At 48.4% G+C, this 26,142-nt stretch overlaps 9 protein-coding genes across 9 annotated transcripts; 6 read left to right on the top strand and 3 right to left on the bottom strand.

The window, feature by feature from the left end:
- Positions 1-583: 583 nt before the first annotated feature.
- Positions 584-1,723, top strand: FPSE_11017 (uncharacterized protein; the record flags this gene model as incomplete). The annotated part of the gene is made up of 1 exon (XM_009264134.1): positions 584-1,723. The coding sequence occupies one exon, from the start codon at positions 584-586 to the stop codon at positions 1,721-1,723; it is 1,140 nt and encodes a 379-aa protein (XP_009262409.1).
- A 227-nt stretch (positions 1,724-1,950) lies between these two features.
- FPSE_11018 (uncharacterized protein) lies at positions 1,951-4,227 on the bottom strand (the record flags this gene model as incomplete). Its single annotated transcript, XM_009264135.1, has 6 exons — positions 1,951-2,804; positions 2,855-3,046; positions 3,094-3,355; positions 3,406-3,489; positions 3,547-4,004; positions 4,062-4,227. The coding sequence occupies 6 exons, from the start codon at positions 4,225-4,227 to the stop codon at positions 1,951-1,953; spliced, it is 2,016 nt and encodes a 671-aa protein (XP_009262410.1).
- Positions 4,228-5,800: 1,573 nt separating this feature from the next.
- Positions 5,801-13,049, top strand: NPS14 (the record flags this gene model as incomplete). Its single annotated transcript, XM_009264136.1, has 3 exons — positions 5,801-6,051; positions 6,099-6,258; positions 6,315-13,049. The coding sequence occupies 3 exons, from the start codon at positions 5,801-5,803 to the stop codon at positions 13,047-13,049; spliced, it is 7,146 nt and encodes a 2,381-aa protein (XP_009262411.1).
- Positions 13,050-13,346: 297 nt separating this feature from the next.
- Positions 13,347-14,170, top strand: FPSE_11020 (uncharacterized protein; the record flags this gene model as incomplete). Its single annotated transcript, XM_009264137.1, has 3 exons — positions 13,347-13,718; positions 13,768-13,830; positions 13,883-14,170. 3 exons carry the CDS (start codon positions 13,347-13,349, stop codon positions 14,168-14,170), a joined length of 723 nt encoding a protein of 240 aa, XP_009262412.1.
- Positions 14,171-14,444: 274 nt separating this feature from the next.
- FPSE_11021 (uncharacterized protein) lies at positions 14,445-15,077 on the bottom strand (the record flags this gene model as incomplete). Its single annotated transcript, XM_009264138.1, has 1 exon — positions 14,445-15,077. The coding sequence occupies one exon, from the start codon at positions 15,075-15,077 to the stop codon at positions 14,445-14,447; it is 633 nt and encodes a 210-aa protein (XP_009262413.1).
- Positions 15,078-15,655: 578 nt separating this feature from the next.
- Positions 15,656-17,171, top strand: FPSE_11022 (uncharacterized protein; the record flags this gene model as incomplete). Its single annotated transcript, XM_009264139.1, has 6 exons — positions 15,656-15,670; positions 15,870-16,008; positions 16,043-16,119; positions 16,179-16,447; positions 16,497-16,963; positions 17,131-17,171. 6 exons carry the CDS (start codon positions 15,656-15,658, stop codon positions 17,169-17,171), a joined length of 1,008 nt encoding a protein of 335 aa, XP_009262414.1.
- Positions 17,172-17,591: 420 nt separating this feature from the next.
- Positions 17,592-19,916, bottom strand: FPSE_11023 (uncharacterized protein; the record flags this gene model as incomplete). Its single annotated transcript, XM_009264140.1, has 1 exon — positions 17,592-19,916. One exon carries the CDS (start codon positions 19,914-19,916, stop codon positions 17,592-17,594), a length of 2,325 nt encoding a protein of 774 aa, XP_009262415.1.
- A 1,738-nt stretch (positions 19,917-21,654) lies between these two features.
- FPSE_11024 (uncharacterized protein) lies at positions 21,655-23,286 on the top strand (the record flags this gene model as incomplete). Its single annotated transcript, XM_009264141.1, has 1 exon — positions 21,655-23,286. The coding sequence occupies one exon, from the start codon at positions 21,655-21,657 to the stop codon at positions 23,284-23,286; it is 1,632 nt and encodes a 543-aa protein (XP_009262416.1).
- An 805-nt stretch (positions 23,287-24,091) lies between these two features.
- FPSE_11025 (uncharacterized protein) lies at positions 24,092-25,754 on the top strand (the record flags this gene model as incomplete). Its single annotated transcript, XM_009264142.1, has 8 exons — positions 24,092-24,098; positions 24,363-24,544; positions 24,616-24,652; positions 24,711-24,778; positions 24,830-25,215; positions 25,279-25,346; positions 25,404-25,659; positions 25,721-25,754. 8 exons carry the CDS (start codon positions 24,092-24,094, stop codon positions 25,752-25,754), a joined length of 1,038 nt encoding a protein of 345 aa, XP_009262417.1.
- Positions 25,755-26,142: the final 388 nt, after the last annotated feature.

The following is a 26,142-nucleotide window of genomic DNA, read 5'->3' as shown; positions in this document are numbered from 1 at the left end:
CAAATTAACGGGGGGGATGAGACCTTGTTAGTGTCGGCGCTCTTAAAGTGCCGATGGATACAAAACTGGGGTCGCGGAGGGTCACAGACTTTGCTCATTGCCCGAGTGTTGGCCGAAGTACCAACATCCATGGCAATGGCAGGCCTGACTCGCGTATGGGAACTTGTCCAACCAACACCAAGTGAGTCATATAAAACGCTGTCGCATCGTTGCCTCATTTGGCAGACCCACGATCTTTTGTCAGTGCCCTCAAAAAAAGGGTTATATGGGGTATCGTGGGGGGCTGGGCATATCCTTGATTCAGTTGCAAACAAACATGGGTTTGTGTGGGGGAATGGTTGGATCCCAAAATGCATCTCATCTGATACATATCGTTCGACATCAGCGCAGGTCAATCATTGCTCTGCAGTTAATGTGATTGAGTGCGTCATTGAGTGCGACATCGGAAAGATAGAGTGATACAATAATAGACCTGATCAACTTTAACAAGGACTTGCCCTCATTCAGAAAAGCTTTGACTGAATATACTTCTGAAGGCGAATCACTATTATCTTCATCAGGCTTCTTATCAATTGAGACCATCATGACTACGGCAAACAAACCTCATCAGGGTAGATTTCGCTATCTGACCCGTGGAAGTCAGCCGACTCCAAGCAAGGAAGCCTATCTGCTCCCATCACTGTCCGAGTTTGGTGATATTGTCACTCTACCCTTGACAGACCTTCGTCCATCCTTGGACCTTGGACAAGACTCGCCGTACAAACTTGATGTTCATGGTTTTACTGCCCGTCGACATGATTCAGCTTTGCACTCGACCCCTTACAGTCGAGCAAGTTGGAACAATGAGAAACTTCTTCGTCAAATCTACTTTCCAGAAGTAGAAGAGTTTGTCAAGAGCGTGACAGGATGCAAGAAGGCTGTAGTATCCGCTGCAGTTGTCAGAAACCGCTTGTACAGCGAGGGTGATGACTCAGCCCCTGCCGAAGAGGAGGCTGACACACAGCCCTCTGGCTCGGAGGACACGTCTCATTTGTTCCCACCAATCTTTGGAAATTCTGTAAAGGATGGCGTATGCCCAGCTCCCAAGGTGCATTTGGACTGTACACCCAAGGGAGCCAGGCACCATATTCGCCGTTATCACAGCGAAGTTGCTCTCGCAGCTGAGAAGGTCATTGAGGCCGAAAACCGTTTGCTTGAGTCTGGCGTTGAATGGAACGACCTCAAGGATCACAGTGGCAAGGTTCCTCACTTCGCGCTATTCTCCATCTGGCGACCTTTGAAGACTGTCCACCGCGACCCTCTGGCTTTGTCTTCAGCTGCTTCGTTCCCTGTATCTGATTACGTGCCCTGCGACCAGCGTGAGCCCACCGACCACAACATTCCCTCTCACTTATACCGCATCGTTGGTAGAGACGAGGAAAACATTGACAAGAATGATGATACGTACCAGACTCAAAGTTATCTGGCTTACGCCCCGCGAGATGCAGAAAAGACATCGCATGCCTGGCACTATATCTCAGAACAACAACCTTCTGATGTTTTGGTGATTCAATTGTTTGACAACGAGATGGAAGCGCATGCAAGAGCACCTTTGGAGGGTGGCAAGGGCAAGTCGGATCTTGGAGTGGGAGGAGCTGTTCACAGTGCTTTTGAGCTGGTGGACCAGGATGAGAAGGCAGAAGCTAGAGAGAGCATTGAGGTTCGCGTTGCAGCGTTCTGGTGATGGCAACATGTTAGGTAGGTAGTTAGTACAGCTGAACTGTTAAAGTTGAACAATATGTGACCTCAAATTGCGACAAACTTTAGTGGTGACATGTTTCTCTAGTGAATTTTTTGGTGTTTCCGTATTTTTCGCCATCGACAACTCTCCTAGTATTTCATGTTCACGCAAACGCAGACAAGTTAGTTATGTTCAGTAAGACCAAAAATAATTCTTCATTCAGTGTTCCACTAGCTACGTCCAGAGGCTCTCTTGACACCAAAACGTTGCCCCAAAACAACGAATTGTGCCACGGTAATGATACGGCGCAGCGCCAGACCCTCCTGCTTATTGAAAGCCCCATCCATAGCATCCTGTGTAGCCTGCCAGTCTACAAAACCTAGATTCTCAACATTTGCCTTTGTCACTAACTCCGAAATCTTTTTGTGCAATGGTCCTCCGGGCCAAAACTTCCTCGGACCCATGTAAGCCTTCTTACTCATGTTGTACACCTCATCAGTAACAAAGGGCTTGACAGCCTCCCGAAGAATATGCTTCTCACGCCAAGTCTTATCCTTCGCGTTGTATCTCATCTTAAGACTGGGAGGCACGTTGTTAACGTACTCGGTCAAATGATGGTCGAGGAAAGGGCAACGACTTTCGACTTGGTGAACCATGTCGATGTTATCTCCGTTGTATCGCAAGATGAAGTGAGGCATGAATGTTTTGACAAACATGTACTGTGCAGTATGGACGGGATGCCAACGGTTCAGAATGTTGTCGCGGACTCTCCCGTCGAAACCTTCAATCATGGTGGTCTCGGGAATGCTGTTGCCGTAGACCTTGGTCCAGTCGGAGAACGGTAGACTTCCGACTCTCGCGATAGAACTGGTGACGTGGCTAGAATAAAACATTCTCTTTGTGGAGATTGGCACCTTTGGTGTGAAGTCTCCGAAAATGCCATATTGAGCTTCTTTGCTGGCTAGAGCGTGTGCTTCTTGACGCTCAGTATCGGTCATCATGGCAGGCCACGAGTGGTCAGGTTCGCTTAGCGAATCAGCTCTGAAGGCATCATAGCCCCCAAAGTGCTCATCAGAGCCCTCGCCTGCATAAAAGTTAGAAATCGTGGTAGAGTAGGTATAGTAGGTTACTTACCAGTGATTACTGCCTTGATACCCTGGGCGTGCACGGCCTCCGCCAAAGCCAATCGGCCCATTCCATTCAGGTCTGGAAGAGGTACTTCGCTGTACCATGTCGTGTCTTCAAATCGCGCGACCAGAGCTTCTTCATCCATCTTGACTAGATGGATGTCGACGCCGAGGAAATCTGCCGTGCGACGAGCGATTGCTACATCTTGTCAGCAATGAGATAAAAATAGAACCAAGGTTGCTTACCTGACTCGTCTGCCCCGCTGCCCTCATCGAATTGGACGGTGTAGCATTTCATACTCGACGGCAATAAACTCGTTTCATTGCCGAGCTTGGTGCCCTGCTTGATGAGGTGCGACACCATTCCAGCGACAGAGGACGAGTCAATTCCTCCAGAGAGGTAGACAGCTACAGGAACATCTGCCTTGAGACGGATCCTTACAGCTTCTAGAAGGCGTTCTCTGACACCTTCAGTAATTTCGTCCTCGGATCGCAGATCCTTGGCAAACTGCACAATTTCAGTAATGAGACAAGATAATAATATTGGCAATTTCTTACCTTGTCGGGATACTCAAGATCCCAGTATGGGTGTTGTTCTTCCCGTTCATTGGGTCGAGCAATGAGATAATGTCCGGGCCGGACCTGTAAATGTTAGTTAGATGCATGTCATGGGATAGCTGTGCTGCAAGATTGACCTACCTTGTAAACTCCTTCAAAGAAAGTAGTGGAGTCAACTCTCCAGCTCTGGTCTCGCAGCGATCGGACGCACCACTCCGGCTGCAGGCCAAACGCCAAAAACGACTTGATCTCAGTTGCAACCAGTAATTTGTTCTGGTGAACTGTGTAGTACAGAGACTTGATACCGTACCGATCTCTCGCAGCAATGAGCTGCTGACGGTTTTCATCCCATAGAACAAATGCAAATTCTCCTCTGAGGTGAGAAATGAAAGATAGGCCATAGTGCTTGTAAAGCGCAATGACAATTTCACAGTCACTGTTTCCCACAAACTTGAACTCATCTGCTAACTGCTCTTTGTAGCGCTCGTAGTCATAGAGTTCGCCATTCACAACAGCGTGGATACCACCTTGTTCGTCGTGGAACGGTTGGTTTCCACTGGGACTGAGATCTATGATCGATAAACGAACATGTCCGAGACCTGTCACAATTTAGATCATCTCATCGCCAAGAGTCTATGCGATATGTCAAAACTCACCAACATGATGATCATCACTGAACCAACGGCCTCGTGCATCAGGTCCACGATGAGCAATCAGATCAAGGCTGGTCTCCAGTTCTTCTACCACATGTTTGACGTCTCCGTTCAACACGGGCGACCTGGACTGGCCAGGGTGGGTAATGAAGGCACTGATTCCACACATAATTGCAATACTTGGAGGGGAAAATGGTACACTGGATGCGGCACACACTGATCTTTGACATACAGTTAAGGTAGGTCACCAAGATGCCCGACATCGGACGTTGACTCCCGGTAAGCCGTAGCTTGAGACCGATCCTACTACCCCCACGATCCCCACGAGTATGTAATACTAAGGCCCCTCAGGAATTAGCCGCGGAGGTTTGCCGCATACGTAGTTGACTGGGGAAAAAGGTACAGAACCTTGGCAGACGAAACTCAAAACACTGTACAAGCCCGGTTGAATCTCACCCTACACCCCCCTTGTCAATGTTTAAATCGCGGAACCGCAACTTAGTGTCGGACACACCGAGAGATGAGATTCAACAGAGTGATATCGTGCAGAAAAAGAAGCCCACAGACTAGATCGCATCATGCAATGCTACATTGTTGCCATTTCTTAGGCCGGCCAAGACTTGTAGGACGCTTACAACGGCCCGCAACGGCCCGGTACGGAATCGGGCGTTATCCCCCTAGTCTGGATAATAGCTCAACACAAGCTTTTTCAACCAGTGGAGAACACACGTGTGTCCAGAGACTCATGTACCCCTGTCGTTCTTCGTACACTGTGCTCCCGAACATCTCCCACATGCAACGCTATCTATAGATCGAACAGAGTTTAAACTAATCTCGTTTGAAACTTGACTAGTCGATTTCAAGTGCCGATTGGCACGGTAGGTGGACCTTGATAGGTGAAATGAACTTTGTCCCTGTCTCGCGACTTCGCCTAATCAAACACCGAAGTAAAGTGGATTGATTGCTTACTACTCTGTATGTACTGTCATCATCCCGCCGGTGAGATCTATTGAGATATGTCTGAATAGCAATTACGTAAATATCCACTTCACGAGCTCCATCAGCAGTGAAGCCATTCCTGATGCATTCATAGCTAATGGAACATCATCTACAGTGGATTACTTGTTGCGGGCATTTTACAACATTGCTGGATACGGGCAACTTCACTCCCCCGGCGTCAGTCTGACAAGGCATAGTCTCCGACTCAGTTCCTTGTATGAAGGTTTCACATCGTCAGGGTACCTTAACCGTGGCGGTGATGTAGCATTGGCCCCATAAGGTATCTTATGTGAGAGAATACGGAGTTGCGGCCGCTGTTATCTACGTGCACCAAGTCAGTCGGGTGAATGGACAGCGACCTATTGGCGGAAGTGCGGTTTGAGAATTTTCTACGCGCGGGCGAGGCCTATTTGCTTACTCGGTTGAGAGGAACGGAATACTGGAAGTAACTGTGTGACTCGCTGACCATCAGATAGAGACACGCCATTGCATCCGACATGCAGAATGTTGAAACGAATATGAACATGATTTGGCAATTTTCGCAGGTCTTTGCCTCCAGGCCTCGATGTACCATTAGATATTGAAGCCCGTATGTGTAGGCTGTATTTTATAAAGTTTAGCCAGGTCGATAGACAGGTGTAAGGGTTATCAATCTACGTTATTGCCAGCCCATATTGCATTTCCATCATTTTTATCTTTCCAACAAATTAGTGAAAAGTTTATGCTTTAGAATTCCACACATTATGGCTCCCCCAGCAGCAGTATCACCAATTTTCGTGCCCCAGGTTGGCGCCCCAACTGACTTCCACGAGTTGGAACCACAATGGGATACCGTTGGTGTTGAGTGTTCAGGCTTGACCAACAAAGCCCTTACCAACTGGCTACACAAGGAGCACCACAGTCACTTGAGTCTTATCCAAGCTGCGTGGGCCCTATGTCTTAGAGGCTATACTGGCTCTGAGGATGTTTCGTTTACTTGCTTGGGCCCTGAAAGGTACGTGGTCTAGGGTAGTCGTTGTTGCCTTGCTAACATTTACTGAGGAACTATTGCTGCCATGTCTCACCTACGCAACCTGTTCGAAGTCTGTTCCATCTCCAACATGTTGAGTCAATTGGACAGAATCGAACAACATTTTGGGATGCCATCTCGGTTGTCCTTACACACGAAGACCTTATTGAGGTCACGAACCCTTCGGCGATGGTAAGTCCCCCCATTAATACATTCAATTGACAGTCAAGACTCACAAGAATACCAAGTTTGATCTCGCTGTCTGTTTTTCACAACGGGTAGAGGCACATGTGCCAAGTATCAAGGTATACTACAGATCATCAAAAGTCATATCTGCCATGGCTGAGATGATCGCCGCCACCGTTGCCAAATCAATCGAGGAGATCGTTGCCAATATTGACTCTCAGATCAACGACCTTGAACTCTGCAGCGACTTGGACATCAACCGACTCGCCAGATGGAACATTCTATCAAATGCACAAGACCCCATCCCACAACCCATTCATCGAGTCATCTCTCAAAACTCTACACTGCACCCCACATCCATTGCTGTGTCTGCTTGGGATGGAGACTTTACATATCGAGAGCTGGACCGCCTCGCAACTGGTCTTGCCATATGGCTCCAGCATCTTGGTATTGTCGGTCCAGAAGTCTTTGTTCCTCTCGTCTTCGACAAGTCCAAATGGGCAGTCGTTGCACAGTTGGCTGTTCTCAAGGCCGGTGGTGCATATTTCTTCATCAACCCATCTCATCCTGTTCATTACAGTCGCGAGCTATGTTCATCTTTGAACCCGCTTGTCGCGGTTTGCGCTGCAAACCACAGTGACATTGCAAAAGAGCTCGTCTGCGAAGCTATTGCTCTCGGGGACTCGGTTCGTGAGCTTCTGGAGTCCATACCCGTGGATGACACTCCTGGATCACCAACAGTCGACATCAGCACATCAAATGCCATGTACATCACCTTCACATCTGGCACAACAGGCAAGCCTAAGGGAATCATCACGGAGCACTCTGCGTTTTACTGCATGGCTGTGGCAAACGCAAAGTCTCTTCAGATCAACGACACAACAAGAATGCTGCAGTTTGCATCATATTCTTTTGATGTCAGCAATCGTGACACCCTTGTCACGCTGATGTTTGGAGGTCGTGTTTGTATCCCATCCGAGTCAGATCGTTTGAACAACCTCGCAGGATTCATGAGAGATCATGAAGTGAACCTCGCTAGCTTGACACCCTCTATGGCCAGCACTCTCAGCCCATCATCATGCCCCACACTTCGAGGACTGGTCCTTGGAGGCGAACCCATGACAGAGAGTCATATCTCTACATGGTCCAAACACGTACAGCTTTTCAATGCTTACGGTGTGAGTGAGAGTACTGGTATCGCAGCGTTGGCGTCAAACATCAAGTCAGGTGTTTCGCCAAGCAACATCGGGTACGGGTGTGGCTCCAGATTATGGGTCGTTGCGATTGATCAGCCGGACAAGCTAGCACCAATTGGTGCGCTAGGTGAACTGGTCATTGAAGGTCCATCCATTTCACGTGGATATTTGGATGACAAGGCTCGAACGGACCAACACTTCACATCGGATCCCGAATGGAAGAAGCGGATCTACCAGGAATACGGTTACCGTCAATCTGGAAAACGGACCTTTCGCACAGGAGATCTGGTGCGGTACAATCTCGACGGATCATTGCAGTTGGCAGGAAGACGAGATCATCAAGTCAAGGTCAACGGACAGAGACTGGAACTGACGGCGGTTGAGCACCACATTTCCGCATGTCCGCAAGTACTGGAAGCAGGCTTCGGCCATGTTGCTGTTGTCGCTGTCAAGGCTGGGAACAGCGGGTCTACGAAGCTTGTTGCCTTCCTAGGACGCGACACTTCTCGGGAGACTTGTACTCCCGCCCAGATGGTACCGGAGCAACTGAAGGATATGGATGGCTTGAGGTTAGATCTTGAGGGATTCCTTCTTCTTGATTTACCGTCATACATGGTTCCGTCAGAGTTTGTGTTTTTGCAACACATGCCTCTTACGACATCCAACAAACTCAACCGACTTCTCTTGCAGAACACTGCTGCTCAAGCGTTAGCACTTGATCAAGATGAACAGCTCAACGGTCATGATTTGAGCGATGGAGAAGGGCCATCCACTGATAGTGAGATGGTGCTCGCAGAGACTTGGGCTAAGATACTTGGTATCAAGGAGTCCACAATCTCACGCAACGATAGCTTTTTTAGACGTGGCGGCGACTCAATGGCCGCCATAAGAATGGTAGCGAGTCTTCGTGAAGCAGGATTCCTCATCTCTGTATCCGACATCTTCAAGACATCCATCTTGTCAGAACTGGCTCTTCTCCTGGTTCAAGCAGATGAGAAATCTACATCAACTCTGCCTGCCTCATTCTCCATGCTCGAGAATTCTGACAAGACTGTTGAGTCGATAGCACGAGAGGCTGGCCTCTTGGTCGATGACATTGAGGATGCGTATCCATGCACACACATGCAGCAGGGACTTCTTGCCTTGACGGCACAGAATTCCCGAGCGTACATTGGCACCTATTTCTGGCAACTCGCTTCTGGAGTTGACATGAATCGTTTCAAGCAAGCTTGGCAGGAAGTCTGGCAACACAACCCAGTTCTTCGCACTCGAGCGGTACAGTCACCAGAGGGACTCCTCCAGGTAGTTGTCCACGCCGACATGCCATGGGAAGTTGTTTCTTCCGTGGCAGGATTCCCAACCAAGATCGACATCAACGAAGGCCCTCTCGTCAGGTTTTATCTCAGTGCGGAGACTTTCCGTCTGGACATTCATCATGCTTTGTTCGATGAATGGTCTCTCGATCTACTTCTTGCTCAAGTTCAGCAGGCTTATGCGGGAGAATCTCTTCAGATGAAGCCTTTCAGCCCATTTGTGAGACACATTCTCCAGCAAGACCACCTGAGCTCTGAGACATTCTGGCGTCAGCAATTCTCGGGTCTGGAGGTCGAGCATTTCCCAGCCACAGCTTCGAAGGTGGGAGACACGACGAAGACGATTGTGCTTGAGCGTGATCTCCCACTTGATGCTGAGATGTCGACCAAGTATACGATATCATCCGTCGTGAGACTTGCGTGGGCTATTCTTCTGTGGCATCAGACAGGTTCTGAAGATGTCGTGTTTGGTGCTACTGTCAGTGGTCGAAATGCCAGCATCGACGGCATCGACCAGATCAGCGGGCCGACCCTGGCTTCTTTGCCTATTCGCATCAAACTGCCAACTGGGAGTTCCGTTCAAGACGGTCTAGCAGAGGTCCAGGATCAGTTCGTCAACATGATCCCTCACGAGCAGACGGGTCTATCACGCATTCGACAGTACGGCAAGGAAGCTGCTGAGGCATGCAATTTCCAGAATCTGCTTGTTGTACAACCACATGAGCAGAAGGTGGACTCTGCAGTATTTCGATCCTCGACTGGCAGCGCAGCTTCGTCTGACAACACCACGGCTTTTGCAAGCTACCCTCTGGTTTTGACATGCCGACCGGACGAAGGTCGAGTCAACTTCAAGGCGGCATTTGACTCGGATTTGATCACTTCAGAGGCCATCGAGGGTCTACTCAGTCAACTATCACACGTTGTCCGACAGATCATGACATCGGAATCTGTGGCAATCAGAGACATCAGCACGGTGCCTCCACAGGACATGAAGAAGCTGCGAGTGTGGAACGAGGCAGTGCCGAAATCTGTTGACATTTGTGTCCACGACCGCATTCGACAACTTTCTACTTCCCAACCAGATGCACTTGCAGTTCACTCGATGGACCTTGACTTGACCTACCGACAAGTTGAAGATTACTCCAATCGCTTCGCAAATCATCTTATCAGTCAAGGTGTCACGGAGGGTGACTTTGTGCCAGTCTTGATTGAAAGGTCGCCCTGGGCTCCAGTCATCATGTTGGCAGTTCTCAAGACAGGCGCTGCCTTTGTTCTTCTTGACCTTTCACATCCCATTCAACGACTAAGAACAATGTGTTCTATGATCGATGCTAAAATCCTTGTTGTCTTCGAACAGACTAGGCACATTGGCGAAGGGCTCTCACTTCCAATCACAACCTTTGAGCCGGCGGAGTATCTTGAGAGACAACACCAGGTGTGCGGTACTTTGCCTCCGATTGTCTCTCCACACGCAGACTCACCTGCGTGTGTTGTCTTCAGCTCAGGTTCAACAGGCGTGCCCAAAGGCATTGTGCTCCCCCATGGCGCTATCGCTACAAGCGCGGCCGTCATGCGAGAACGCGGCAACCTTACCGCAGCCAGCCGCGTGTTCCATTTCGCCTCGTTCGCATTCGACATCAGTATCGGAGAGATCCTCTTCACTCTTGCAGCTGGTGCTTGCATCTGTGTTCCTCACGAGCAGGAACGACGAGACAATCCAGGGAAGGCAGCAGGTGATCTCGGGGCCACTTGGGCGCTGTTGACTCCATCTGTTATCAACCTCTTTGATCCTTCAGATGTACCAACTTTGGAGACTCTGGGTTCTTGCGGTGAACCTCTTACCTCTCAGATTGTCGATATTTGGGCACACAAGTTGAACCTTTTCGCGATGTATGCCCCAGCAGAATGCACTGTCATCTCACACATCGGTCGCGTTTTGCCAGAGACACACCCATCGCACATCGGTCGCAGCTTTGGAGCTGCATCATGGGTGGTTGATCCAACCGATCACAACAGGCTTGTCCCTATTGGCACAATTGGAGAGCTACTTGTTGAGGGTCCTGTTGTTTCAACCGGCTACTTGAAGGACAAGGCCCGCTCAGACCTGGTCTTTGTCGACAACCCATCTTGGCTCTCCCAGTTCCGTTCAAGCTGCGGAAGAATGTACAAGACTGGTGATCTTGTCAGACAGACACCTGATGGTTCTCTCCAGTTCCTAGGACGAAAGGATGATCAGGTAAAACTTCACGGCCAGAGACTTGAAGTCGGTGAGGTTGAGCATTGCTTGATGTCTGTTTGTCAAGACATCAAGGCTGTCGCTGTGGAGTGCGTCAAGGTTGCGGACCAGAACAATCGGGCTGCGTTGGTCGCGTTCATTGCGCCGCACACAGAAGGAGCATGGGGCCAAGTCGCAAGCGAGGCTGAGGGAGGTGATGTACAGTGGATTGCTTCACCAAATGAGGAGTTCTACTCTACCATTGAAGCGCTAGACACATCTGCGCGGGATCAGCTTCCGTCGTACATGGTTCCCGCCTACTTCATTCCCGTCGCCAACATCCCACTAAGTCTTTCAGGCAAGATCAATCGACGTCTCCTGCGCGAGACATTCTCGGCGAGTATATCGAAGAACCTCGATCAGTACCAGTTGACGACCAACACTGTGGAGGTGGATGGAACACCAGAGACTGCACATGACCGAGAGATTCAGGAAATCTTCGCAAAGGTTCTCAATGTCGACGCTCAGTCAGTTCCTATGAATGGCAATTTCTTCAGTATGGGAGGAGATTCGATCTCGGCGATGGCTGCTTCTACACTCGCTAGACGGAGAGGTATCGAACTGGCGGTTGCTACCATCTTTACGCATCAGGTCCTTTACAAGATCTCTTTGGCATGCGCTCCAGTTAATGGGGAGACGACTAAGGCTGGGGAACACACCGAGGGACAGGCTGGAAATGCCTCCAATGGCGGCCACATCCCTCTCGACGAGCTCCCAAATCATATTCCACGAGATGTCCTGGAGAATGTCATTGAAGCCAGCCCCGCGACCGAGTTCCAGGCAATGACTCTGTACAACTTTTACAGTCGTTACCTCTGGATCGCGTTGCCTGATGCTGTGGATGAGGAGCGTCTGGAGGCTGCTTATAATAGCCTTGTCCAGAAGCACTCCATCTTGCGCACAGTCTTCTACACAAACACCGACGGTTCCATCATCCAATTGACGTTGCGCGATATGCCAGTCGCTTTGACGCACTACGCAGACGTCGATGACATGGGGAAGCACTGTGCAGATGACTCCCTTTCCATGGGTGTCCCGATTGATGGTAACCCTGGGATACAAGCCCAACTCTTGAAGTTGAAGGATTCGCGAATGATCTTGGCATTGCGACTGCCCCATGCACTGTTTGATGGAATGTCGCTGAGTACCATTTGCGATGATCTCAATTCTGCGTACACGGGACAAGAGATGTCGCCCTGTGGTCAGTTCTCGGACCATGTCCGACAGGTCTGGGAGAAGCGAACACCTGAGACTTACCGGGTTTGGAAGGATGTTTTGCAGGATACCCCCATCACTGTCATGGATAGTGAGAGCCTACCAGTTGCGAAGAAGGCTGCGTCAGCACAAGTCTCCGACCAGCCTCAATTGGTGACTGGAACATTGGAGACTGGGCCAATTTCGATACCCCGGAACTCGACCACGGCAACACTGGTCAAGCTGGCGTGGGCGATCACAATTTCCAAACTATTCACTCCAGGCCAGGACGGCAATGGCTTGGGCGACGTGGTGTTTGGTCAAGTTGTTCACGGCCGTGTTCTCGGAATACCCCACGAAGACCGCATTATTGGCCCATGTCTCAACATCATTCCAGTACGAGTACACTTCCCATCGTCTCCCCACAAACACGACCTGCTTTCCCAAGTGCAACAACAGCACGTTCAGACAATGCCGGTTCAAAATCTTGGTCTGGGCGAGATCACTCGTAACTGTACCACATGGGAGTCCGGGGCCAGGTTTGGCAGTTTTATCAGGTTCCAAAACTTCACCAACAGTCAGGAATCTACATGTGACTTTGATGGACACGCTTGTGAGACGGGATTGTACAGTTTGCCGAATCGTCCGTCCAAGACGGCGGATGTGCTTGTTGCTCCAAAGGGTCTGAGATTGAGTATCGCGATGACGGTTTCTAGCGAGGTGATGGATGAAGAGGCGGCGGATTATGTGGTTAGATACTTTGGTGATGTGATTGAGAGCTTGAGTAGGGATGAGGAGGCTTGTAGTTATCTTTGTTGATTTGTAAATTGTTGTACGTTATCAATATTCAAGCGCACCCCATTTTCTGTAATGTCATAGTTTATGTGATGATCAGCTTTGGTATAAACCTGTTTGTTTGAGTTGTGATACTTGTTGACGCCCACGAGGAGGGCGTGGTTTCAATAAAGAGACGTAGCCATAGCCGGCAGTTTTGGCGTTTGTTGCCAGCTCCACACTCAGTGGATCGCTCACTGAAATTACTTAAATATAGCGCTTGGTGCCCTGAACTCTTCCTTCAACAAACCCGCACGTCTATACATCAACTGTTCCGCCATCATGACTTCCCCCAGCTTTCGTGTCGCCATCCTCGCCAATTTCATACTTGACGACACTGGCGGCAGACCAATGATTGACAGAATTACACAACTGATTCGCCAATCTAAGCCAGATGCCGAAATTAATGTCTACGCTGCCATCGAGGGTGACAAACTCCCTGACCCGGAAACGAAAGACCTTGTCATCTTGACAGGAGGGCCTTTCAATCTCATGAAAGATGAGCGACCAAAATGGGTTGTTGATACGCTGGAGTATCTAAAGTTAGCCACTGCAGGTCCATCAAAGCCCAAAATTCTAGGGATTTGCTGGGGTCAACAGGCAATTGCTTTGGCGCTAGGAGGAGCACTGGGCAAGTCTGACAGGGGTCAAATTGTAAGACTTCAATTCCGATACCAAAAGTAGCGACTAATTCTTGATCCAGGTTGGCGTTGCGGATATCCCGTTGACAGCTAAAGGAACGAAGTTCTTCGAGTCCCCCTCGCTGGTATGCTGACAACTACCCCCTGCCATTGGACATTGAAGACTAATATTGCCAGACCATACACAAGAATCATGAGATTTTGGTGACCGACATTGGGCCACATCTGCTGCCGATGGCTCTCAACAATGAAGTTCTCATGTCGAAGGATGGCCAGGTGCTCACTTTTCAAGGACATCCGGAGATGGACTCTGTACTCTCCAGACTATTTGTGGCTTCGGATAATCCAGTCTTAGTGGAAGCAGGATCCGACAGCGGCTTGAAACCCATTGACTCACCTCACGACGGCGAAATCATTTTTGAGAGAATCGTTAGATGGGCGTCTCCTGAGACTGGCCATAGTTGATCTCTCTGTAAGAAGACGGAATGCTATTATAGTCACATCATGTCACTTTACTACTGTATCGATATCAGTCTTCTCATGTGATACTCAAATCACATTCATAAGGAGATCAATTTGTCTAAATGTGAAACTATCAACCTACCGTAGTCTCACCTTCGTCCTCCATGTCAAAAGCCAGTTCCAATCTGTTCGATTGCTGATGTAGGTACCTTACAAGATCACCTCAACGCTCTCTCTTCATAGGCACTACAAAACACATCTTGAACGCATGTCTGAGTTAGGGATACGAATGCCGAGAGCGAACAGCCCAGATGATGCCAAGGGACTCTCGCTGAGACTGAAGAGATAACCAACAATCGAGATAGTTGGTGTTCAGAAATACATCAGCGGCCTCTTCGGCAATAGCTGTGGGCACAAGGCTCAAGCGCGGAACAGCATTGGCCTGAATCCAGCTGTGAAGATAATCCAGATCGTTCCACTCAACCAGTGCTGTGATGCCATCCATGTCGTTAAAGACATTTCCTACCATCTCAATTTTCTTGAATTCAGGGTCGCATTCAGCAAGCGCTTTGTATGCTTGACTCTCATGTTGCGGATCCTTCTTTTCAAGAAACTTGACAAGAAATGCAAACCGGTGGATGGCAGCCCATTGATCTGTTTCAACAAACTCAGACAGTTCAGAGTCGCTTGCCTTGCTTTTCTCAACGGCAGTGGAAGCATCGTCCCAGATGAGATTCGTGAATGCAATCAGCGGAAGAACACCAAGGATCCAAGCTTGTGGATCATAAGCTCTCTCCCATTCCACCCTAGGCCGGGCACTCGTTGAGAATCTCGGGGTGGCTATCACGTGGTGCCGGATCCAACGACAGAGAGTGTGTCTACGGCAGATTGTGATGGGGTGTGCCTTCATGATTGCGATGTGATGAAGAATGTTGACAATGGAAGTGTATGATGATGCAAGTTTGGTTCGTGTTGGAGATGGAACCGTGGTAATGAAGGATATCCAAGGTGTCGATGAATTGCGGCAATTGCTCATTTATACGTTCCCTTGCCAAGATATGTTACGTTGGGGAATGCTGTCAATTGTCCATACTATATGTTCCAAAGAATTGTCTTGAGTGCTGTGCAGAACAACAAAGACAATAAGGACGAAAGACCCAGTATTAATTAACAACGGGCTGTTCATTTTCTGAAGTGGCCTTTGTTTAGAAAACAATTGTATTGTTTACCTCCACAAAGGACATGCTCTACCCAGAATGGCCTTCCAGTTCTCTAATCAAGGCCACAATATACCAAGTTCATTTGTTTTTGTTTTTTTCGCCGAGAAGGATACCTCGCCAACACATACCAAGCTCATAATCGTCTGATCTTCTTTCATGACTCTCAAATGGTACAGCGTGTAGAGAGTTCAAAGCGAACTAGTTGGATCATTAATAACTCCTTACAGTATTTCATATCGCAAGATCGATATTACAAATCTCTACCAGGATGGGCTCGCGCAAAGTAAGAGACTACGGTCCGTATTCGCAGGGGTTCACACTGTACTAAATGGTCGAAGGATCTTAAGGTACTATGATTGGCTTCTTGATCCATACTTGGGTTACATATGAAACAGTCATCGTTGCTTACTCCAGTTTGTTTTCTCTGCGAAAGCCTACAGTCACGTACCATGTTCACACAACAGTTACTTCAATTTCCATAGGAATACTACTCCATCAATACCATTAACGCTCAATTCATCATTAGTTATAATACAGATCACCTGTCTATCGCTACCGATCAACAACCAACGATGGGGCACTTCGACGTTCTCTCGAAGCTTGCATTTCACCTCAAATCAGGTAGGCAAGACTCGCTCAACTGTCGTATATCTAGTATTGATCAAGTCGCAGTCGATGGTCGATGGCGACCTCGATCAGGAGCTATATCTCAGCGTGCCAACCCGCAACCTGGTTCTGCCTTGCTCCGACTCCCCTCCAAGATTAAGGACATGATCTTTCAAGAACTCTAGAAAGACGCAGGGTTGTCTCAGCACCTCATCTTACGCGACGGCCGCTTCCTTAGGATGAAATGCGTCACTGATGTCACTGCGCCAGACGAGCGTCAAGCGAAATGCGAGAGGACTGGATGCGATGAGATATGGGATCCAGAGCTATGGAGGCAGCTTGAGTCTAATTGGGGCATCCATTGGAAATGTGAGGAGTTGCATCAATCTCATCAACAAAAAGATGGAAGCCGGTGGAGTCCATTCTTGGCCATGATGTTGACATGCCGGGAGCTGTAAGCATGTTCTACGAAGAGAATGGAATGGTAACTAACAGTATCATAGATATATCGAAGCCCGCGCCTCTATCTACAGCAGCGTCACGTTTTGTACACGCGACCTTGACACCATCCACTCACTAGCAGTTTCCTGTCCAAATCCCATCTTCAACAATATTCAACACTTACAGGTTACGGTCCGCCTTCGTCTGCCGGGCTTTGATGGACCTAATTATGCAAAGAAATCAGTTATGCTTCCGTGGCATCGGTGCTGCAAGGCTCTAGAGCGTGCAGAGAACCTCGAATCAGTATATCTATGGCTCGACGCTAAACCACGATCTCGCTTGTACATGTACAAGGCATCTGAAAAGAATATTAGATGTTACGATTTTGGTAGGAAGCTGGCTGCGAAATTGACAGTCAATGCGCCCTTCAATCCAAATAGACCTGAGGGGTGGGACACAGTTGCACAGTTGAAACCCCGGTTCACTATCCATGCTCGCGGATGGGCAGAGTACAGAGCAAGCCATGATGGTAGGCGAAAAGGAGAGTGTATAGTAAGGTATGCTGAGCCCGGCGAATATGAAGAAAGCCCAGGCGAATTTCTAAACCCACCGAAAGGGTTTTACACTTCGGCATCATTTCAACGTTTACGACGAAGATGATAATAAGTCAGTTAGCAATATTTTGTTCTTTTATAGCCTCTATAGGCGTAGTTGGGAATTTGGAAGGAAGTAGTTAATATTGAAGCAATTTTAATTACTGCCGGGCATAAAAATAGTGAGAAATTAATTTGTTTTCTAAGTCCTAGTAAAAAGATAATTCAGCAAAAAAACGAATCCCCGAAACCTGGATCGAACAAGTGACCTTTCGATGACATGTATACAATTACAGTCGAACGCTCTTCCAGCTGAGCTATTCGGGGATGGGTCATGTGATTTGACTGAAGCTCGCTTGACAAATACTATATCGTCCTGGCAAACAGTTCGTCGCCCTTGGGTTGCTCTATCTAATTTACGGTCACTTAGCTCGAATACTAAACATTGTTAAAGTCATGGTATTGTGATTAATGGATTATAATTACATAGCAAGGACCGTAAGTCTGTAATAAGATAAAAAAGAAAGACAAATAAGCAAGTAGGGACCGACTTCATCCATCCTCTCATCCCTCCAATTCTGCTCTAAACTCATATTCTCCTGGTCGTTCCTCAGTAGGGAAACATCTGATCTTAGTAGCCCTTCCCTCAGCCTCGTCCACGCTGACCTTCTTAGTCGCGCCAGCAATAGTAGAAAACGTCATGACACGCTGCGCGTCTGTGCCATCGCTAGTCATCGCCTTTATACCGTAGTAAACACCGACTGATGCGATGATGAAAGACACAGAATACACAGCAATCAGAATAGACCATCCGTAGTCAAAGAAGTTGGTCTTGCGGCGTCGCTGGCAAGCGTAGTTGGTGGCTTCACGACCGACGCCAGTGCCAGACAACTTGGAAGGGTCTGCTGCCCAGGCTACAGCAAGGAGTTGCGGGTCTGAGAGTAATGAAATGATGAGGTCTTCATAGATGCGGCCCACTTCTTTCTGGAGGTCTTGAACAGGGAGAGTCTCGTGTCGGTCAAGGAGGTTGGTTGTGGTGATGGCACCGTCTGATGTTGACCCACCTTGAACCTGAACATTACCGGCGAGAATGTTGCGGAGTAGTAGTCCCAGACTGTGAAACGCAGCAATTCGGCGATATCTCGCGAAATCATGGCGAGGGCTGACGTAGTTCTTGTCCGGTTTGGCAACATTTCCATCAGCTGTTCCATCAGTAGACTCATTGGTCCAGCTATACCACTCTGTGTCGATGATCTTTTTCTTGTATTCGCGATCAGTGATGTTGTAGGTTTGAAATCCTGCGGTATAGTGGAATTCCACAGTGTAATTCACCTCCCAGTGATCGCAGGCAAATATGATCGGAGTGTAGTCGTCGTTCCATCCATCAGTCTTATTATCCTTTGCATGCTCCTTTGTGTAGTCTTGGACGGTAGCATAGCCGATCCAGATGCTAGGCTCGGTCCTGAAAACTCCAAGGTTCTTAGGAAGGTCAGGGAAGGCTTCTGGAGGAGGGATGCCACCTATACGGACATCGTCTATCTGCGGCTTCATATACTCTCCGCGATCGTTGCTGGCGAAGTAGGCAAAGTTACCAGCAGGGACCAGCTTATCAAGATCAAAGGGTGCCTCAGCGTCACCAAACTTCTTCATGCTGGATCCGACGCCGTTAGCAAGCTCCTCGCATTGGTATCCAGGGGCAACGAAATGGATGGTAGTCGAGCAATCCCAGCCCTCCCCGCAGATCTCTTCTGAGATGTTGGCCTTGTAAGTTGTCTGACCGCTCGAGAACACACCGGCAGCGATACGGTTCAGAATAGGCGAGGGACCGTTGTAGTATTCGAAAATACTGTCGTTGGTTTTGGCGCCAGGCGCTTCGTTACCACCAAGTGCCGTCCAGTTGTAGCTACAGAGAGAGCGACCGGTCATGGTCTTGGCCTCGCCTTCGGCCATCTTGCGGGACTGGTAACTCTCTTTTGCTTCATTGCTAAAGTTTAGAGTGCGGATGGAAGGGCAAAGAGTGTCTTGAACGCTTTCGCCAGGAACGACGTATAACGTAGCTGAAGTAAGAATGACAACGGCGGGACTAAGCCACATGTAGAGAGCGAGAAACATGACAAACCAAGACTTGGCCCAGGCTTCGCGATTGAAAAGCTCGACGAGGTTATGGGTGGCACCGAACAGCGAGTCGACGGCATGGATTGAGAATCCATTTTGACCTACAGCTCGCCATGCTACTTGCTGATGAGCCATGACGGCCGCGAGGATAAAGTTGGCATTGGCGATAAAGGAAATGAGCTGTCCAGCACGGAGCATCCATTGTTGATTCTTTGCTTCCTGACCGTCGAGGTGGTTGTAAAAGAAGTGGTGCCCAATAGCAGCAGCAGCTCCAATGATCAAGCAAGCAATCATAGACCACTTGCTCTTCATCGCCCTGTACAAAAAGGGGCCCTTATGCTGGACATCATTGGTTTGCCGGTTGGTGACGTGAACGTCGGGGGTTTTCTCGTAGAGCACATTTGCGGGATCATGGCTCATCAGACTTCTATGACTGTCAAAGGTGCGGTCATAGCCGGGACTGTCTCGAAGGCTGGGGCTTTGTGGGTCAAACCATGCAGAAGTGTTTTGAGGGAATGATGGATGAGAGATGGACTCCGGCGAGATGGGCTGCGCATGTTGAAACTGGCCGATAGATGGCTGCGGTGACACAACATTTTGCTGCTGCTGGAAGGATTGTTGGGGGTAGGTGGGGGAATACGGATAAGGATGATGCCCTTGGCCTTGGGGCTCTGCCACGATCTTGTCTTCCATTGCAGTGCTATAGTCTACAGGAATTGTGGCATATGAATGTCCGTCTGGTGATGAGCCCAAGATTCTTGAGAATCCTTCCATGGCTTCGTGGGGTCACGGCCGTGAATAATTATATGCAAGATAGCCCGTGGCGGGAACCAAGAAACCTTTCTTTCTTTTTTTCCTTTCCTGTTACGTATACCTGATATTGCACAGCCTACTTTGTCGTCAGCTAGCGAGGACTGCAACTACAGCCGAAAAGAATTAGCTGCATGCATGGCTTTTCAGCCCCCAAAGCCTCGCGCTTGTGCCTCCTAATAACCATGTTATTATGGTTGTAATCGAGGCGGGGTCGCTATGAGCCATTGAAGCTTACGAGCGCCCTCTCGGTAAGGTCTAGCTCAATGGGTGCGCACCGCACCTCCCAGTTCAGGAAGCTTGGCCGATGAATTATCTGGAAGGATTCTACCATGTTATTATTGCTTGAGGAGTCAATCCGTTTGAGGGATGAGTGTAAGACGGGGTTTTCCGATACATATTGTTTGATGGAGGCTCTCCCATACTACTTGCCAAGTCAAATCGGGCTGGCTACGATGACCTATTTCCTGAAATTGGGTTCATCGGCCGCCGCGGGTCATGGCAGCCACAGGTAAACGTAACTTGTACGACCTGAAACCAGGCTTTGGGCACGCTGTAGACACTACTTGATCTTGGCTTTTAGGCTGTCAAGACTTGGTGGGAATTAGTGACAGACACTAGCACAGCCTGATCCGATACCTTGCATGTTACGACGGTAAAGTACTCTAACACGTATCCACATCTTCGGTCTATGAAGGGTGTCAGCAATTGCGATTACAAAACAAAAAGAAAAGTCCTTGATTTCTTCCGTCTGACATGACAGGGCTTATCACTGGTCATAATCCGACCACTGCAACATGCACTAACCTGAGGGAAATTGAAGCTGACATGCATCCATGAACCACCGTTTTTCAAGACGAACTCCTTGTGTCGATCGGATCGGTGAGCTCGCAATATTTACTAAAACAGCCACAACTTGTCAACGTGCAGCATGGATTTCAGCTGCCCGCGCGGTCCGTTCAGCCCTGCTCGAACTTGATACGAATGGGGGATACTTTACAGACTGTTGGAACACGCCACGTCTGACCAACAAGCTCAATCTTAATCTTATCCATAACAGGGATGCTCGTCACGGCCCGCTACGCGTGAGACGGAATCTATGCTTATTGGACCAGCTGGGAATAGTGTCCGCTTTAAACAGGGAGCCAGCCGGGATCAGGGTGCGCGGGTGCGCAGGTGCCCATTCGCTCCAGATAGAGTTTTGGTCAAGATCAGACTTTGCACTGAGTGGGTGTGTAGGGTAACAAATCTAGACTTTTTTTTTCTACTACCAGTTGGTAGCTCGAAGTCAAATAGATGATGAGACAGCTTAAAACCGATTGCATGAGTTTACGTGGCAATAGGTCTCGACCGGATACAACGCGGAACTGGTGACACAGCATTGGAGACCTGAGGTAAAGAGCCATAAGAAAGGGTCAATGATAACGGCGCCGATGCTATCTCTAACGACAAACAACTCCCATTTAGATACATTATCCTCAGATCACATTCTCATTACTAGATAGCACTTGAACAAAAATAGTTTTAATCGTTATCGCTACTAGAGAATTTATACTAATGCGAGCTGAGGTTGTGAAGCTGTTGCCGTGAAATGTCGAAGAGAGCACGTGACATTGATGCTGATTACAACATCGCTGAAGGATGACTGTGATACCCCTCCTTATCTTCTTTACCAACATACCGTTTCCATGACGCTATAAGGATGACAGAACTTGGTAACCTTGATCCAGACTCGTCGCGTCGCATTTCCCGCTCAGGAGACCATGGCCTTGGCAGTCAACATCAAGATGAAACGGCACCCACGCAAAACATCAACGAGCCCGAAATCGACTACCCAGAAGGACTCAAACTTTGGCTCATCATGCTCTCAGTAACCACTGTTCTCATCTTAAGCAGTGTGGACATGAACATAGTAGCAACTGCAGTCCCGAGCATAACAGATCACTTCCACACTGTAGCCCACATCGGCTGGTACTCATCCGCCTTCAGACTTTGCGTCTGCGCATTCCAATTCATCTTTGGGAAAGCATACAAACTCTTCTCTGTCAAGCGGGTGTTCCTCCTCGCAAATGCGATAACTATAGCAGGATCGATCCTGTCTGGTGCAGCTGCTATGTCTACTATGCTTGTGGCGGGTCGAGCTGTTTCTGGCCTCGGTGCTGCAGGTTTGTTCGCGGGTTGTTTTGTCATCGTGGTGCAGTCAACGCCTTTACGTCAAAGACCTATGTTTCTGGGTATCATGGGCGCGGCTGAAGGTCTTGCGACAATTGCTGCGCCGCTCCTTGGGGGTGCTCTCCAGACATTGAGTTGGCGATGGTGCTTTTATGCCAACGCACCAATTGGATTCATCGCGTTCTTGGTCTCTACGCTCTGCTTGTCTGATATTCAGAAGCCTATTGAGACAGCTCGGTTGACCACGAAAGAAAAGATAGCCCAGCTTGACCTGATTAGTAACGTGCTACTTCTGCCAGCGCTCACGAGCCTCTTCCTCGCCTTTTCTTGGGCTGGCACAAAGTATTCGTGGAAAAGCGGCGAGGTTATTGGACCCCTTGCTACGTTTGCTATTCTCTCCATCGCATTCATCCTCAATCAGGCCCGTAAAGGCGAGACAGCGGCTCTCCCTCCTCGCTTGATGAAGCATCGCAGCGTGGTAGCTGGTTTCATCTTCATGTTCTGCATCAACAGCACCGGTGTAGTGCTCGAGTACTATCTACCTACCTACTATCAGCTTGTGCGTGGATACACACCTGTCAAGAGTGGCTACATGATACTTCCCATCATCATCACGGCAACTATAGGATCTCTCATTCACGGAGCTGGCACGAGCGTATTTGGCTACTATACTCCATTCATGATATTGGCTTCAGTAATCATGCCAATAGCGATTGGTCTCATTACAACGTTCGAGATCGACACGAGCATGGACCGACTTATTTCTTATACAGCATTGTCGGGGTTGGCATATGGGATAGGTTTCATTGGTCCTCAAACAGCTGTACAAACCATTTTACCTGCTGAGGATGTCCCCCTAGGGCTGTCAATCATGTTATTCGCACAATCCTTTGGTCCGGCCGTAACAGTTCCCATGGCGCAAGTACTGTTTACAAACCAATTGTCAACCAACCTGGAAGGGCTGGCACCAGGCTTGAGTCATCGAAATATCAGCAACAGTGGACTTTCCGAAATGGTAGCAAGCGTACCGGCTTCAGACACAACAACAGTACTTATTGCGGTCAACAAGAGTCTCAACCAGACGTTCTACTTTATCACCGGACTGGCCTCGGTAGCTATAGTGGGAAGTTTGTCCACCAAATGGCAATCTGTTAAACGGTAGTATACACGAATAATTTCCATTTTGCTTAGTATGTAATCGCATTCGGCTGTGCCTATTGGGTCTCCTTCGTACTTGACCAGCTCGTCTCATGAAATGAATGCCGTCGATCGATCAGCCACTTTCGAATGCCTGTTTCGATTCTCGCGCCATGGCGTTTCAGAAGCCATGTTACCGGGGCGAGGCATTCCAGGGAGAGGTTGCCGAAACGGCACCGTGCCGTTCATCTGCACTCAAATCCAAGTCAAGAGGGAGCCAACGAGGCTAGACTAGAATGATGAAGTGACTCATCAGATTCTTGTAGCCACTACAGAACCTAGCGTTTTTAGTGACATCCGTGAGTCAAGTTGTCGTAGGTGAAGTACCGTATCGATGGATCGAAGCTAACCAAGGACTTGCTGTGCGCAGGAATGGTATTTAGTGATTCTGGCTTTAACTGTTCCCGTACCCAGTAGGACAATTATAATGAAGCTAGGCCATCGCTAAAATAAGCATTATGTTGATTTCTCGGGCCTTTGCTGTATAGAACCAGCCTCTGACGCTAAAGAGTCTGCAATTCCGTTTCCGGTTGATTAACTAACGCCACAATATCCAGGATTGCATTCCGGATGTCAGGCACACTGAATCCACGCACTAAAACCAATATATTCCCGTGCCACTTGTTTACTGAACCTCTTGGCTTTCTTATTGTCACATCTGTTACTAAATATGCTCAAAATATGGCAGTTTCGAAACTTACTGCGATTCTCATTATAGCATTTCTTGGCAGGTCAATAGCAGAAACTCCAGAAATCGAAACACTTCCAGCATGTGGAGTAAGTTGTGTCTCCTTGGGGAAGCAAATATTCAGTCGGCTGATAAGACAACACAGGCGAACTGCCTTCGGGACATCATTTTGAGGCCCCAGTTTGTGCACCAAACACAACAGCAGCTCTGCGATAATACCGAGTTCATCATATCAATAGGCGCCTGCCTGAGACAAAATTGCAATACTACAGAGAAACATGGTAGGCACTAATTCTTTCCCATGTCATAGTACCTACGAAAAAATATATGCTAACGAGATTGGTTGGTGGTAGCGGTTTTGGATGCTGCGTCTGAAAAGTGTCAGATACCTGCCCAAGACGCGACGGTAGCGCTACGTGCTTCGAGCCTGGTCATATTCGGTTCTGCCTTGGGAGCTTACATTCTGAGACTGATATCAAAGTGCATCTACAAGTCAGAATGGGGCGCCGATGATACTTTCATGTCACTTGCTGCAGTACGTCTCGCTCGAGCATAGGCGACTATCTCGATAGCTACGAAGGAGCAGTATACTAACTCAGGAAACAGTTCCTCATTCTTCCTCTTATTGTTCTGCTCCAATTAAGTAAGTTTGTATTCGAAATCCCTCTCGTGGAACGAGGTACTGATTGACAACTGCTTAGTGGTATCAGAAGGAATTGGTCGTGATTTACGCACCCTTAAAGATGAACAAATCATCTTTTGTTTCCAGGTAAGTCAGGATATTCTACTCTCAAGCCGAGTCAAATTAATCATTCTTTAGATGTTCTACTTTCAACAAGTGACATACTTTATCGTACTCGGCTTGGTGAAAGCTTCTGTGTTGGCTTTCTACCTCCGGATCTTTCCAGACCACAAGTTCCGATTCGCAGTTTGGGTTACCCAATTTGTCAATCTCTCGTCAGCTGGGCTATATGTCATTTTAATCCTTCTTCAGAAAAACCCGGTCTCGTTGAATTGGACGGGATTTTACGAGCCAAATCACCATGGGGATGTGTTGAATGATAAGCTATTGTACTTGACTCATGGCATTATCAGCATGGCATTGGACATTTGGATGGTCATATTGCCTTTTACGCAGGTCTACCACTTGGGAATCAAGCTGCGCAAGAAAATCGGTGTGCTTGCTATGTTCAGCTGTGGAATTCTGTAAGCTCCTCATCATTTCATGTTCATTGCTTGTTCGTCTGATACAACAGCTAACAACGTCAGACTGGTAGGAACCAGTATGATTAGATTCTACTATCTGGTAAAGTATCAAGTAGCGAGAGATGCCGAAGGTAAACAACCCTCTGTCAGCACGATTTTCTTTAAACGTCACTGACTAATATTACCAGAAGCTGTAAAAGCGATTATGTGGGCGAACATCGAACTCTGCATGGGCGTTGTGGTAGGCTGCATGCCCAATATTCGTCAATTGACGCGAAGAGCCCATCATTTTATAATATCGCGAAGTGGCCACAGCAATACGGATCCAGAACAGAACAGTGGTATCTTCAGGCAACGATCGTTGGCGTATATATCCAATGAGACGACTGTTGTTTCTGGGGAAGAGAAAGGAACAGGTGCAACAGCGTCTAGTTTTTCTACATAGTAAGAAACAGGCGTCTTCCAAAAACATAACAGATAGAGCAATTGATACGTAATACTATAGCGTCGGCGATATCTTGGACCCTGGGAGGGACTAAAATTGCAGTGAAAAGACCTCAAGAGGCCTCAAGTTATCTGCCCACCAACCAATTCGATCTTGCCATGCAACTTGTTACCACGCTATGTAATTTTCAGCCGCGGTCCTATGAGTGATCTATGATATGATAGTTGCGAATTTCTCTTTTACTTATCTATCTGCCTAGCACTTCAGTCTTACTTGACAGGATCTAGCTTGACCGTCGAGCTTTATGAGAAAAACTGGAGAGACTCCGTGCAGTTGTGAGGACTATAGGGCAGTATCCAAACATTTTGAAACCACTAATCATCGGTGAGATGGCCGAGTTGGTTATGGCGCCAGGTTAAGGTTAACCTTAACACCAATTTCCTGGTGGAGCAATCCTCCTGGGTTCGAGTCCCAGTCTCATC

The sequence above is a fragment of the Fusarium pseudograminearum genome, chromosome 3, assembly GCF_000303195.2.
Source record: "Fusarium pseudograminearum CS3096 chromosome 3, whole genome shotgun sequence".
Taxonomy (NCBI): Eukaryota; Fungi; Ascomycota; class Sordariomycetes; order Hypocreales; family Nectriaceae; genus Fusarium; species Fusarium pseudograminearum.
Note: the sequence above shows the minus strand (reverse complement) of the source record. Positions and strands in the feature narration are given on the sequence as shown.